Source organism: Saccoglossus kowalevskii, chromosome 5, assembly GCF_978046115.1.
Source record: "Saccoglossus kowalevskii chromosome 5, keSacKowa6.1, whole genome shotgun sequence".
Lineage (NCBI taxonomy): Eukaryota > Metazoa > Hemichordata > Enteropneusta > Harrimaniidae > Saccoglossus > Saccoglossus kowalevskii.
In genome coordinates, this window is record NC_140645.1 from 36,638,484 (window position 1) to 36,655,458 (window position 16,975).

The 16,975-nt window shown below is 36.5% G+C and overlaps 1 protein-coding gene across 2 annotated transcripts in view; it reads left to right on the top strand.

Annotated features, from left to right (window-relative positions):
- LOC102805891 (multiple epidermal growth factor-like domains protein 8) overlaps positions 1 to 16,975 on the top strand; it is an 83,009-nt gene that overhangs the window by 19,655 nt on the left and 46,379 nt on the right. For both annotated transcript variants that reach the window (XM_085499384.1, XM_085499385.1), the window contains exons 8-12: positions 115 to 263; positions 2,625 to 2,741; positions 12,281 to 12,473; positions 13,132 to 13,225; positions 13,613 to 13,793. In XM_085499384.1, coding sequence (XP_085355510.1) covers positions 115 to 263; positions 2,625 to 2,741; positions 12,281 to 12,473; positions 13,132 to 13,225; positions 13,613 to 13,793 — 734 coding nt within the window. The remainder of the gene's footprint in view (positions 1 to 114; positions 264 to 2,624; positions 2,742 to 12,280; positions 12,474 to 13,131; positions 13,226 to 13,612; positions 13,794 to 16,975) is intronic.

Consider the following 16,975-nt stretch of genomic DNA (forward strand, 5'->3'; position numbering starts at 1 on the left):
GATTAACACATATCAAGGGTATGGTGTATGGTTTCCCTGCAGTGTTATGATATTCTGAGATGATGACTTTGATAATTAGAACTGATTATTGTAATAATATTTGTTGTTTTGCAGACAAAGTCATCGATCTCAATCCATCTATGCCTTTCAAATTGATTATCGATATTGGACACTTTGGGATTATGATAAAAATGATGGAGCGAAACCTAAACACAGAGCTTTACATACTGCTAATATTATGGGGAACTATATGGTAATATTTGGTAAGTATGCATTGCATGCAGCTGGTCTATTATATCATTAAATTGAAAGGTTTATGGCGATCCAATGATAAGGCAATCGATTTCTGGTCTAGGAATTAAAATAGTTCACTTTTCAACAGTGTTTCAGGTTATTTTGATCAAATTGTGCATGGTGTCATCTTGAATTCACATTCAAACTGAACTCACACATGACTGAGCTTCTTCGCTTCGGCGTTTTATCGTTGCGTCATTTCTATTTTGAGTAAATCAATAAACTACTCGGCTGCACTTGCTCACGAGGCATTGCCTGCTACATATATAGCTGGAATTTTGCAGGGAGCCTGTATGGATGGATATTGTTCAAACTGACTATATGCATTGGACATCACAAGATCTTTATGCATGTCATTTTTAGTCCCTGTTCGGACGGAGTCTGAAAACGGGGACTTATGTTTTGCCCTGTGTGCGTCCGTCCGTCCGTCCGTGATCACCTGTATCTCGAACATGCATGGACCGATTATGTTCAAACTTCACTCATACATCAAAAAAATGCATCAAAATTGCACATTTTCACCATTCCGGACCCAGATCTCAGTTATGCATGGACGGATTTCGTTCAAATTTGGTACATACATTAAACATAATCGGACCTTGATGCATGTCATTTTTTTTTTTTCGGATCAAGTTCGAAATGGCCGACTGGCGGCCATTTTGTTAAAGAATTCAGTTCTGGATCCGTATCCGAGACATGTCTGGATTGATCAAGTTCAAACTTCACACACACAAGGTACATCATGTCACAAATATGTATGTGCATTTGTTTCATGATCCCATTAACGATAGCCAAATGGTGGCCGCTTTAAGGCCGAAAATGCATTGAAATCGCACATTTTCACCATTCCGAACCCGGATCTCAGTTATGCATGGACGGATTTCGTTTAAATTTGGTACTTACATTAAACATAATAGGACCTTGATGCACGTCATTTTTTTTCCCTGGATCAAGTCGAAATGGCCGACTGGCGGCCATTTTCTTAAAGAATTCAGTTCTGGATCCGTATCCAAGACATGTCTGGATTGATCAAGTTCAAACTTCACACACACATGGTGCATCATGTCTCAAATAGATATGTGCATTTGTTTCATGATCCGCTTAACAATAGCTGAATGATGGCCATTTTAAGACCGAAAATGCATTAAAATCGCGTATTTTCACAATTCCGGAACCAGATCTCAGTCATGCATGGATGGATTTTGTTCAGATTTAGTACAATGTGTTGTACGTATGCAGGTGCATTTCGGTCATGATCTGCTTTGAATGTATATGTCACTCAAATATGAACGGAACGGGGACGTGTCATTGACAATGACTTGTTATTTTAAGATTAGATTCAAAATGGCCAACTGGTGGCCATTTTTTTTAATGAATGCTGTTCTGAGGACATTTCTTAGCTATCGTGTTCACACTTGATACAAACATCATGTCACACACATGCATCCTTTTGACAATCAGTTTCAAGATTGCTTAAAGATAGAATGTAAAAAATCTTAATGTAAAAAATTTAGCCAAATCTGACATTTATTTCATCTAAGGCCTGGATCTCAGTCATCCGTAGACAGCTATTATATAAGTTTTTTCAGATCAGATAACAAATTTGTATTACTAAATTCTGATCTAGAGCTATGTCTCTGACATGCCTTTGCTTGTTGCAATTAAACTCGATTGTACAACATGTTACACTTAAACATGCATTTGCTGCAAGTTCTGATTCAAAATGGATGACTTGTTTAGTGTTCCTATTGAACAAAGGGAACACTGTCATGTTCTAGAACTCTATGCACAAGTTAATCCGAAATCTTACTCCAATATATCATGAACATAAAAGACTATACTACATTCTGAGAACACTATGCTGCATTACTCAAACACTATGCTGTATCCAGAGAACACTATGCTACATTACCTGAACACCATGCTGTATCCAGAGAACACTATGCTACATTACCTGAACACTATGCTGTATTCAGAGAACAATATGCTGCATTACACAAACACTATGCTGTATTCAGAGAACACTATACTTCATTACACATACACTATGCTGCATTACACAAACACTATGCTGCATTACACAAACACTATGCTGTATTCAGAGAACACTATGCTGCATTACCTGAACACTATGCTGTATTCAGAGAACAATATGCTGCATTACACAAACGCTATGCTGTATTCAGAGAACACTATACTTCATTACACAAACACTATGCTGCATTACACAAACACTATGCTGCATTACACAAACACTATGCTTGGTTCCAATAAAGAATAAACAAATAAATTAAGAATCTGATTGTTTATTGCATTCTATTCAATTTAAGGTGGAAATACACATGAACATAACTCTCATGAAAAATGTTATGACAATGGCATCTATTATTATCATCTTGGATGTCATAAATGGGTAAACAGTCAGGAAATCTCTAAGGATTTCAGCAGTAAGTATTAATAATCAAATGTTGTGTTGGTGTAATTCATTGCACACTGAATTTATTTTAATAATACGCCCGGGAGGACACGACCATTACTCTGGCGATCACACTAAGCTATTACACTGTAATGCTATGAGGCATACACTAGGTAACTTTTCTATAATGCCCTGGAGAGTATACTAAGCTATAACACTGTAATGCTATGAGGCATACACTAGGTAACTTTTCTATAATGCCCTGGAGAGTATACTGTCTATTACACTGTAATGCTATGAGGCAAACACTAGGTAACTTTTCTATAATGCCCTGGAGAGTATACTAAGCTATTACACTGTAATGCTATGAGGCATACACTAGGTAACTTTTCTATAATGGCCTGGAGAGTATACTAAGCTATTACACTGTAATGCTATGAGGCATACACTAGGTAACTTTTCTATAATGCCCTGGAGATTACACTATCTATTACACTGTAATGCTATGAGGCAAACACTAGGTAACTTTTCTATAATGCCCTGGAGATTACACTATCTATTACACTGTAATGCTATGAGGCAAACACTAGGTAACTTTTCTATAATGCCCTGGAGATTACACTATCTATTACACTGTAATGCTATGAGGCAAACACTAGGTAACTTTTCTATAATGCCCTGGAAAGTATACTAAGCTATTACACTGTAATGCTATGAGGCATACACTAGGTAACTTTTCTATAATGCCCTGGAGAGTATACTAAGCTATTACACTGTAATGCTATGAGGCATACACTAGGTAACTTTTCTATAATGCCCTGGAGAGTATACTAAGCTATTGTACTGTAATGCTATGAGGCAAACACTAGGTAACTTTTCTATAATGCCCTGGAGATTACACTATCTATTACACTGTAATGCTATGAGGCAAACACTAGGTAACTTTTCTATAATGCCCTGGAGAGTATACTAAGCTATTACACTGTAATGCTATGAGGCATACACTAGGTAACTTTTCTATAATGCCCTGGAGATTACACTATCTATTACACTGTAATGCTATGAGGCAAACACTAGGTAACTTTTCTATAATGCCCCGGAGATTACACTATTTATTACACTGTAATGCTATGAGGCAAACACTAGGTAACTTTTCTATAATGCCCTGGAGATTACACTATCTATTACACTGTAATGCTATGAGGCAAACACTATGTAACTTTTCTATAATGCCCTGGAGATTACACTATCTATTACACTGTAATGCTATGAGGCAAACACTAGGTAACTTTTCTATAATGCCCTGGAGAGTATACTAAGCTATTACACTGTAATGCTATGAGGCAAACACTAGGTAACTTTTCTATAATGCCCTGGAGATTACACTATCTATTACACTGTAATGCTATGAGGCAAACACTAGGTAACTTTTCTATAATGCCCTGGAGATTACACTATCTATTACACTGTAATGCTATGAGGCAAACACTAGGTAACTTTTCTATAATGCCCTGGAGATTACACTATCTATTACACTGTAATGCTATGAGGCAAACACTAGGTAACTTTTCTATAATGCCCTGGAAAGTATACTAAGCTATTACACTGTAATGCTATGAGGCATACACTAGGTAACTTTTCTATAATGCCCTGGAGAGTATACTAAGCTATTACACTGTAATGCTATGAGGCATACACTAGGTAACTTTTCTATAATGCCCTGGAGAGTATACTAAGCTATTGTACTGTAATGCTATGAGGCAAACACTAGGTAACTTTTCTATAATGCCCTGGAGATTACACTATCTATTACACTGTAATGCTATGAGGCAAACACTAGGTAACTTTTCTATAATGCCCTGGAGAGTATACTAAGCTATTACACTGTAATGCTATGAGGCATACACTAGGTAACTTTTCTATAATGCCCTGGAGATTACACTATCTATTACACTGTAATGCTATGAGGCAAACACTAGGTAACTTTTCTATAATGCCCCAGAGATTACACTATTTATTACACTGTAATGCTATGAGGCAAACACTAGGTAACTTTTCTATAATGCCCTGGAGATTACACTATCTATTACACTGTAATGCTATGAGGCAAACACTATGTAACTTTTCTATAATGCCCTGGAGATTACACTATCTATTACACTGTAATGCTATGAGGCAAACACTAGGTAACTTTTCTATAATGCCCTGGAGAGTATACTAAGCTATTACACTGTAATGCTATGAGGCAAACACTAGGTAACTTTTCTATAATGCCCTGGAGATTACACTATCTATTACACTGTAATGCTATGAGGCAAACACTAGGTAACTTTTCTATAATGCCCTGGAGAGTATACTAAGCTATTACACTGTAATGCTATGAGGCATACACTAGGTAACTTTGCTATAATGCCCTGGAGATTACACTATCTATTACACTGTAATGCTATGAGGCATACACTAGGTAACTTTTCTATAATGCCCTGGAGAGTATACTAAGCTATTACACTGTAATGCTATGAGGCATACACTAGGTAACTTTTCTATAATGCCCTGGAGATTACACCATCTATTACACTGTAATGCTATGAGGCAAACACTAGGTAACTTTTCTATAATGCCCTGGAGAGTACACTAAGCTATTACACTCATGCTATGAGGCAAACACTAGGTAATTTTTCTATAATGCCCTGGAGATTACACCATCTATTACACTGTAATGCTATGAGGCAAACACTAGGTAACTTTTCTATAATGGCCTGGAGAGTACACTAAGCTATTACACTGTAATGCTATGAGGCAAACACTAGGTAACTTTTCTATAATGCCCTGGAGATTACACTATCTATTACACTGTAATTCTATGAGGCAAACACTAGGTAACTTTTCTATAATGCCCTGGAGAGTATACTAAGCTATTACACTGTAATGCTATGAGGCAAACACTAGGTAACTTTTCTATAATGCCCTGGAGATTACACTATCTATTACACTGTAATGCTATGAGGCAAACACTAGGTAACTTTTCTATAATGCCCTGGAGAGTATACTAAGCTATTGCACTGTAATGCTATGAGACAAACACTAGGTAACTTTTCTATAATGCCCTGGAGATTACACTATCTATTACACTGTAATGCTATGAGGCAAACACTAGGTAACTTTTCTATAATGCCCTGGAGAGTACACTAAGCTATTACACTGTAATGCTATGAGGCAAACACTAGGTAACTTTTCTATAATGCCCTGGAGAGTACACTAAGCTATTACACTGTAATGCTATGAGGCAAACACTAGGTAACTTTTCTATAATGCCCTGGAGAGTACACTAAGCTATTACACTGTAATGCTATGAGGCATACACTAGGTAACTTTTAAATAATGCCCTGGAGATTACACCATCTATTACACTGTAATGCTATGAGGCAAACACTAGGTAACTTTTCTATAATGCCCTGGAGAGTATACTAAGCTATTACACTGTAATGCTATGAGGCAAACACTAGGTAACTTTTCTATAATGCCCTGAAGAGTATACTAAGTTATTACACTCATGCTATGAGGCAAACACTAGGTAACTTTTCTATAATGCCCTGGAGATTACACTATCTATTACACTGTAATGCTATGAGGCAAACACTAGGTAACTTTTCTATAATGCCCTGGAGATTACACTATCTATTACACTGTAATGCTATGAGGCAAACACTAGGTAACTTTTCTATAATGCCCTGGAAAGTATACTAAGCTATTACACTGTAATGCTATGAGGCATACACTAGGTAACTTTTCTATAATGCCCTGGAGAGTATACTAAGCTATTACACTGTAATGCTATGAGGCAAACACTAGGTAACTTTTCTATAATGCCCTGGAGATTGCACTGTCTATTACACTGTAATGCTATGAGGCAAACACTAGGTAACTTTTCTATAATGCCCTGGAGATTGCACTGTCTATTACACTGTAATGCTATGAGGCATACACTAGGTAACTTTTCTATAATGCCCTGGAGATTGCACTGTCTATTACACTGTAATGCTATGAGGCAAACACTAGGTAACTTTTCTATAATGCCCTGGAGATTACACTATCTATTACACTGTAATGCTATGAGGCAAACACTAGGTAACTTTTCTATAATGCCCTGGAGAGTACACTAAGCTATTACACTGTAATGCTATGAGGCAAACACTAGGTAACTTTTCTATAATGCCCTGGAGATTGCACTGTCTATTACACTGTAATGCTATGAGGCATACACTAGGTAACTTTTCTATAATGCCCTGGAGATTGCACTGTCTATTACACTGTAATGCTATGAGGCAAACACTAGGTAACTTTTCTATAATGCCCTGGAGATTACACTATCTATTACACTGTAATGCTATGAGGCAAACACTAGGTAACTTTTCTATAATGCCCTGGAGAGTACACTAAGCTATTACACTGTAATGCTATGAGGCAAACACTAGGTAACTTTTCTATAATGCCCTGGAGAGTACACTAAGCTATTACACTGTAATGCTATGAGGCATACACTAGGTAACTTTTCTATAATGCCCTGGAGATTACACCATCTATTACACTGTAATGCTATGAGGCAAACACTAGGTAACTTTTCTATAATGCCCTGGAGAGTACACTAAGCTATTACACTCATGCTATGAGGCAAACACTAGGTAACTTTTCTATAATGCCCTGGAGATTACACCATCTATTACACTGTAATGCTATGAGGCAAACACTAGGTAACTTTTCTATAATGGCCTGGAGAGTACACTAAGCTATTACACTGTAATGCTATGAGGCAAACACTAGGTAACTTTTCTATAATGCCCTGGAGATTACACTATCTATTACACTGTAATTCTATGAGGCAAACACTAGGTAACTTTTCTATAATGCCCTGGAGAGTATACTAAGCTATTACACTGTAATGCTAAGAGGCAAACACTAGGTAACTTTTCTATAATGCCCTGGAGATTACACTATCTATTACACTGTAATGCTATGAGGCAAACACTAGGTAACTTTTCTATAATGCCCTGGAGAGTATACTAAGCTATTGCACTGTAATGCTATGAGACAAACACTAGGTAACTTTTCTATAATGCCCTGGAGATTACACTATCTATTACACTGTAATGCTATGAGGCAAACACTAGGTAACTTTTCTATAATGCCCTGGAGAGTACACTAAGCTATTACACTGTAATGCTATGAGGCAAACACTAGGTAACTTTTCTATAATGCCCTGGAGAGTACACTAAGCTATTACACTGTAATGCTATGAGGCATACACTAGGTAACTTTTCTATAATGCCGTGGAGAGTATACTAAGCTATTACACTGTAATGCTATGAGGCAAACACTAGGTAACTTTTCTATAATGCCCTGAAGAGTATACTAAGTTATTACGCTCATGCTATGAAGCAAACACTAGGTAACTTTTCTATAATGCCCTGGAGAGTACACTAAGCTATTACACTGTAATGCTATGAGGCAAACACTAGGTAACTTTTCTATAATGCCCTGGAGAGTACACTAAGCTATTACACTGTAATGCTATGTGGCAAACACTAGGTAACTTTTCTATAATGCCCTGGAGAGTATACTAAGCTATTGCACTGTAATGCTATGAGGCAAACACTTGGTAACTTTTCTATAATGGCCTGGAGAGTATACTAAGCTATTACACTGTAATGCTATGAGGCATACACTAGGTAACTTTTCTATAATGCCGTGGAGAGTATACTAAGCTATTACACTGTAATGCTATGAGGCAAACACTAGGTAACCTTTCTATAATGCCCTGGAGATTACACTATCTATTACACTGTAATGCTATGAGGCAAACACTAGGTAACTTTTCTATAATGCCCTGGAGAGTATACTAAGCTATTACACTGTAATGCTATGAGGCATACACTAGGTAACCTTTCTATAATGCCCTGAAGAGTATACTAAGTTATTACACTCATGCTATGAAGCAAACACTAGGTAACTTTTCTATAATGCCCTGGAGAGTACACTAAGCTATTACACTGTAATGCTATGAGGCAAACACTAGGTAACTTTTCTATAATGCCCTGGAGAGTACACTAAGCTATTACACTGTAATGCTATGTGGCAAACACTAGGTAACTTTTCTATAATGCCCTGGAGAGTATACTAAGCTATTGCACTGTAATGCTATGAGGCAAACACTTGGTAACTTTTCTATAATGGCCTGGAGAGTATACTAAGCTATTACACTGTAATGCTATGAGGCATACACTAGGTAACTTTTCTATAATGCCCTGGAGAGTACACTAAGCTATTACACTGTAATGCTATGAGGCATACACTAGGTAACTTTTCTATAATGCCCTGGAGAGTATACTAAGCTATTGCACTGTAATGCTATGAGGCATACACTAGGTAACTTTTCTATAATGCCCTGGAGATTACACTATCTATTGCACTGTAATGCTATGAGGCATACACTAGGTAACTTTTCTATAATGCCCTGGAGAGTATACTAAGCTATTACACTGTAATGCTATGAGGCAAACACTAGGTAACTTTTCTATGATGCCCTGGAGAGTATACTAAGCTATTACACTGTAATGCTATGAGGCAAACACTAGGTAACTTTTCTATAATGCCCTGGAGAGTATACTAAGCTATTACACTGTAATGCTATGAGGCAAACACTAGGTAACTTTTCTATAATGCCCTGGAGAGTATACTAAGCTATTACACTGTAATGCTATGAGGCAAACACTAGGTAACTTTTCTATGATGCCCTGGAGAGTATACTAAGCTATTACACTGTAATGCTATGAGGCAAACACTAGGTAACTTTTCTATAATGCCCTGGAGAGTATACTAAGCTATTACACTGTAATGCTATGTGGCAAACACTAGGTAACTTTTCTATAATGCCCTGGAGAGTATACTAAGCTATTGCACTGTAATGCTATGAGGCAAACACTTGGTAACTTTTCTATAATGGCCTGGAGAGTATACTAAGCTATTACACTGTAATGCTATGAGGCATACACTAGGTAACTTTTCTATAATGCCCTGGAGAGTACACTAAGCTATTACACTGTAATGCTATGAGGCATACACTAGGTAACTTTTCTATAATGCCCTGGAGAGTATACTAAGCTATTGCACTGTAATGCTATGAGGCATACACTAGGAACTTTTCTATAATGCCCTGGAGATTACACTATCTATTGCACTGTAATGCTATGAGGCATACACTAGGTAACTTTTCTATAATGCCCTGGAGAGTATACTAAGCTATTACACTGTAATGCTATGAGGCAAACACTAGGTAACTTTTCTATGATGCCCTGGAGAGTATACTAAGCTATTACACTGTAATGCTATGAGGCAAACACTAGGTAACTTTTCTATAATGCCCTGGAGAGTATACTAAGCTATTACACTGTAATGCTATGAGGCAAACACTAGGTAACTTTTCTATAATGCCCTGGAGAGTATACTAAGCTATTACACTGTAATGCTATGAGGCAAACACTAGGTAACTTTTCTATAATGCCCTGGAGATTACACCATCTATTACACTGTAATGCTATGAGGCAAACACTAGGTAACTTTTCTATAATGCCCTGGAGATTACACTATCTATTACACTGTAATGATATGAGGCATACACTAGGTAACTTTTCTATAATGCCCTGGAGAGTATACTAAGCTATTGCACTGTAATGCTATGAGGCAAACACTAGGTAACTTTTTAGCTCCGCTGTCGACTTTGTCGAGCGGAGCTTATCATATGAGTGATTGTCCGTCGTCGTCCGTCGTCGTCGTCCGTCGTCGTCGTCCGTCGTCCGTGTCAATGTTTTACTTTTTCGACTTCTTCTTGAAAACTACAAGCCTAAATGCTTTGATACTTGGTGTATATGTACCTTGGGTAGACCTCTCTTAGGTTTGTTCATTTCATGTTGATATCTTTAATTCTCTAATTTTGGTAAATATTTTTGTCATTTTTGGTAAAAACTGATATTTTCGACTTCTTGTTAAAAACCGCAAGTGCAATTGCTTTGATATTACATATATAGGTACTACATGTGGACCTCTCTCAGATTTGTTCATTTCGTGATGATATCTTCAATTCTCTAATTTTGGTGAATATTTTTGTCATTTTTGGTAAAAACTGATATTTTCGACTTCTTGTTAAAAACCGCAAGTGCAATTGCTTTGATATTACATATATAGGTACTACATGTGGACCTCTCTCAGATTTGTTCATTTTGTAATGATATCTTTAATTCTCTAATTTTGGTGAATATTTTTGTCATTTTTGGTAAAAACTGATATTTTCGACTTCTTGTTAAAAACCGTAAGTGCAATTGCTTTGATATTACATATATAGGTACTACATGTGGACCTCTCTCAGATTTGTTCATTTTGTAATGATATCTTTAATTCTCTAATTTTGGTGAATATTTTTGTAATTTTTGGTAAAAAGTGATATTTTCGACTTCTTGTTAAAAACCGCAAATGCAAATGCTTTGATATTACATATATAGGTACTACATGTGGACCTCTCTCAGATTTGTTCATTTTGTAATGATATCTTTAATTCTCTAATTTTGGTGAATATTTTTGTCATTTTTTGGTGAAAAGTGATATTTTCGACTTCTTGTTAAAAACCGCAAGTGCAATTGCTTTGATATTACATATATATGTACTACATGTGGACCTCTCTCAGATTTGTTCATTTTGTAATGATATCTTTAATTCTCTAATTTTGGTGAATATTTTTGTCATTTTTGGTAAAAAGTGATATTTTTGACTTCTTGTTAAAAACCGCAAGTCCGATTGCTTTGATATTACATATATAGGTACTACATGTTGACCTCTCTCAGATTTGTTCATTTTGTGATGATATCTTCAATTCTCTAGTTTTGGTGAATATTTTTGTCATTTTTGGTAAAAAGTGATATTTTCGACTTCTTGTTGAAAACTGTAAGTCCGACTGCTTTGATATTACATATATAGGTACTACATGTGGACCTCTCTCAGATTTGTTCGTTTCGTGATGATATCTTCAATTCTCTAATTAATTTATTTTGGTGAATATTTTTGTAATTTTTGGTAAAAAGTGATATTTTCGACTTCTTGTTAAAAACTGTAAGTCCGATTGCTTTGATACTATTCATATTGTTCATTTTCTAATGATGTCTTCAGTTCTTTAATTGAAATGTGCATTGCTAACAGCGGAGCTATCTCAGCCGATAGGCTGCTTGTCTATATTTCCCTGGAGAGTACACTAAGCCACTATACAAAAATACCCTTGGTGACCTCTCGTCCACTAGTCAATAATGCCCTACTCTAGGTCATTATTCTCTAATTCTTCTGAGGAAAACACTGGGGCAGTACTCTTTTATTCTCTTGAGTGAACACTAGGTTGTTATGCTTTAATGCCAAGGGTTGAACACTGGGTCACTACACTATAATGCTCTAGTGAGAACGCGTAAGAATAAAAAATTGAATAAAAATATATTAATTTCACTGCATTAGCCATTTTTTTCTTTCCTTTTTAAGGTGAGAATTCTCGTCTTCCAGCTAAAGGTAGAATAGGTCATGTGACAGCTGTGCGGGATGGAAGCATACTGATTATCTCAGGTGGTTACAGTGGTATTGTTCTGAGTGATTTGATTGGTTACAAAGTTCCCGGTTCTATTGCTTTAAATCCTAATACGATTTCTCATCTGCCAGCATGCCATATGCATTCAATGTAAGTATTGTGTGTTTATTGCGACATTGTCACAATTACAGTAAATTTATAGAATTGGCTAACACGTACACTCAGTAGAAAAACAAAGTATTCATGTTCATGCCATCATTTGTGTTCGGTGATGTGATTTATTTTCAGACACATACTACATTGTTGTTGCATCCAATGTAAGCAAAAAAGTGTCAGATGTGAGGCAAAAGTGGCGCATATTTACAAAAATGAGGAAGATATTCAAACTTGTGTGTAACACCTTCATACTGTACTTTACATACAGATGAATTATATTGTTTTCGGTGTAATATTATGAGGTTATTACGAGACAGCACAGGGTAAGTATCGACTGACGTGCAGCGGACGTCGATGCAACGGCATACTGTGTGACTGCATACCTTGAGGTATTCTTGTAATAACCTTATTATTATACATCTTTTGTTTCCAAGGATACATCATGGGAATGCCGAAATCCAAAATGTTTAGAACAGAATCAGGGAACTTCTTTGTGTGGAGTCCGGTCAAACTCTGGTGGCAGCCACAGGGGGATTCTTCATGCACATAATTGACATGTCTGTACCAATTGGAAGATGAAGCATTTTGACATGACCGTATAATTCTGCTGTTACTAATGTGTTAGATAATTGATGTCTGTTATTGTTTGTAGTGAGTCACAGTGTTTAGATGATCCTGATTGTGCCTGGTGTAGAAAGAAATATGCTGATAGCGGCGCTGGATGTTTGGCATTTGACGAAAAGGAGGTATGTCTATTTACTTTTTGACCTGTAAAACTGTGAAGTATATTTTGCATTCAAAAAATAAAACTAATATTTTTCAATTTTTAGTTTTTGAATTGATATTCAAAGGGAGTTAAATTCACTATGGCAGTGATGATATTCTGTAAAATACTTTATTTTCGCTGAAGGAATGATTCAGTGAAAATAAAATCCAGCGAATATACCTATTTCCCTATATTTCACATTTAACTCTTCAAAAATCAGTGAAAATAAATTCCATACAAAACACCCAAAATGTTTTTTCAGCGAAAATTAATTCAAGCTAAAATAAAGTATTTCACAGTATTCAACTTAACACATTTACTAGGTTCACCTACTCTGCAATTGAAAATTTTATGAATATTCTTTCAGTTGTGTGAGAATGGTTTCCAAACTGGTGACTGTCCTGGTCTATGTAGTGTACTAAAAGAATGTTATGCGTGTATGGCATGGCAGCATGGTGATACTAGACTGTCTGATACGCCTCAGCATGTGGTAATCAACCAACAATGTGGATGGTGTGTTGAAGACAGAAAATGTTACCCAAAAAATGGTAGGTAATACAAACCCATGCATTACGTCATGTGATATTGTGGTGACATGTGCACTTATACGGTTTATGACACTTAGTATTGATTATTCAGCTCCCATAGACTATTGTGGTGACATGTCCACTTATACGGATTGTAACACTTAGTATTGATTATTCAGCTCCCATAGACTATTGTGGTGACATGTCCACTTATACGGATTATAACACTTAGTATTGATTATTCAGCTCCCATAGACTATTGTGGTGACATGTCCACTTATACGGATTGTAACACTTAGTATTGATTATTCAGCTCCCATAGACTATTGTGGTGACATGTCCACTTATACGGATTGTAACACTTAGTATTGATTATTCAGCTCCCATAGACTATTATGGTGACATGTCCTCTTATACGGATTGTAACACTCAGTATTGATTATTCAGCTCCAATAGGCTATTGTGGTGACATGTCCACTTATACGGATTGTAACACTTAGTATTGATTATTCAGCTCCCATAGACAATTGTGGTGATATGTCCACTTGTACGGATTGTAACACTTAGTATTGATTATTCAGCTCCCATAGACTATTGTGGTGACATGTCCACTTGTACGGATTGTAACACTTAGTATTAATTATTCAGCTCCCATAGACTATTGTGGTGACATGTCCACTTATACGGATTGTAACACTTAGTATTGATTATTCAGCTCCCATAGACTATTGTGGTGACATGTCCACTTATACGGATTGTAACACTTAGTATTAATTATTCAGCTCCCATAGACTATTGTGGTGACATGTCCACTTATATGGATTATAACACTTAGTATTGATTATTCAGCTTCCATAGACTATTGTGGTGACATGTCCTCTTATACGGATTGTAACACTTAGTATTAATTATTCAGCTCCCATAGACTATTGTGGTGACATGTCCACTTATACGGATTATAACACTTAGTATTGATTATACAGCTCCCATAGGCTATTGTGGTGACATGTCCACTTATATGAATTGTAACACTTAGTATTAATTATTCAGCTCCCATAGACTATTGTGGTGACATGTCCACTTATACGGATTATAACACTTAGTATTGATTATTCAGCTTCTATAGACTATAGTGGTGACATGTCCTCTTATACGGATTGTAACACTTAGTATTAATTATTCAGCTCCCATAGACTATTGTGGTGACATGTCCACTTATACGGATTATAACACTTAGTATTGATTATACAGCTCCCATAGGCTATTGTGGTGACATGTCCTCTTATACGGATTGTAACACTTAGTATTGATTATTCAGCTCCCATAGACTATTGTGGTAACATGTTCACTTATACGGATTGTAACACTCAGTATTGATTATTCAGCTCCCATAGGCTATAGTGGTGACATGTGCACTTATACGGATTGTAACACTTAGTATTGATCATTCAGCTCCCATAGACTATTGTGGTGACATGTCCACTTATATGGATTGTAACACTTAGTATTGATCATTCAGCTCCCATAGAATATTGTGGTGACACGTCCACTTATACAGATTATAACACTTAGTATTGATCATTCAGCTCCCATAGACTATTGTGGTGACATGTCCACTTATACAGATTGTAACACTTAGTATTGATCATTCAGCTCCCATAGAATATTGTGGTGACACGTCCACTTATACAGATTATAACACTTAGTATTGATCATTCAGCTCCCATAGACTATTGTGGTGACATGTCCACTTATAAGGATTGTAAAACTCAGTATTGATTATTCAGGTCCCACAGGCTATAGTGGTGACATGTGCACTTATACGGTTATAACACTTAGTATTGATTATTCAGCTCCCATAGACTATTGTGGTGACATGTCCACTTATACGGATTGTAACACTTAGTATTGATTATTCAGCTCCCATAGACTATTGTGGTGACATGTCCACTTATACGGATTGTAACACTTAGTATTGATTATTCAGCTCCCATAGACTATTGTGGTGACATGTCCACTTGTACGGATTGTAACACTTAGTATTAATTATTCAGCTCCCATAGACTATTGTGGTGACATGTCCACTTATACGGATTGTAACACTTAGTATTGATTATTCAGCTCCCATAGACTATTGTGGTGACATGTCCACTTATACAGATTGTAACACTTAGTATTGATTATTCAGCTCCCATAGACTATTGTGGTGACATGTCCACTTGTACGGATTGTAACACTCAGTATTGATTATTCAGCTCCCATAGGCTATAGTGTTGACATGTGCACTTATACGGTTATAACACTTAGTATTGATCATTCAGCTCCCATAGACTATTGTGGTAACATGTTCACTTATACGGATTGTAACACTCAGTATTGATTATTCAGCTCCCATAGAATAGTGTGGTAACATGTCCACTTATACGGATTGTAACACTTAGTATTGATTATTCAGCTCCCATAGACTATTGTGGTAACATGTTCACTTATACGGATTGTAACACTCAGTATTGATTATTCAGCTCCCATAGGCTATAGTGGTGACATGTGCACTTATACGGATTGTAACACTTAGTATTGATCATTCAGCTCCCATAGACTATTGTGGTGACATGTCCACTTATATGGATTGTAACACTTAGTATTGATCATTCAGCTCCCATAGAATATTGTGGTGACACGTCCACTTATACAGATTATAACACTTAGTATTGATCATTCAGCTCCCATAGACTATTGTGGTGACATGTCCACTTATACAGATTGTAACACTTAGTATTGATCATTCAGCTCCCATAGAATATTGTGGTGACACGTCCACTTATACAGATTATAACACTTAGTATTGATCATTCAGCTCCCATAGACTATTGTGGTGACATGTCCACTTATAAGGATTGTAAAACTCAGTATTGATTATTCAGCTCCCACAGGCTATAGTGGTGACATGTGCACTTATACGGTTATAACACTTAGTATTGATTATTCAGCTCCCATAGACTATTGTGGTGACATGTCCACTTATACGGATTGTAACACTTAGTATTGATTATTCAGCTCCCATAGACTATTGTGGTGACATGTCCACTTATACGGATTGTAACACTTAGTATTGATTATTCAGCTCCCATAGACTATTGTGGTGACATGTCCACTTGTACGGATTGTAACACTTAGTATTAATTATTCAGCTCCCATAGACT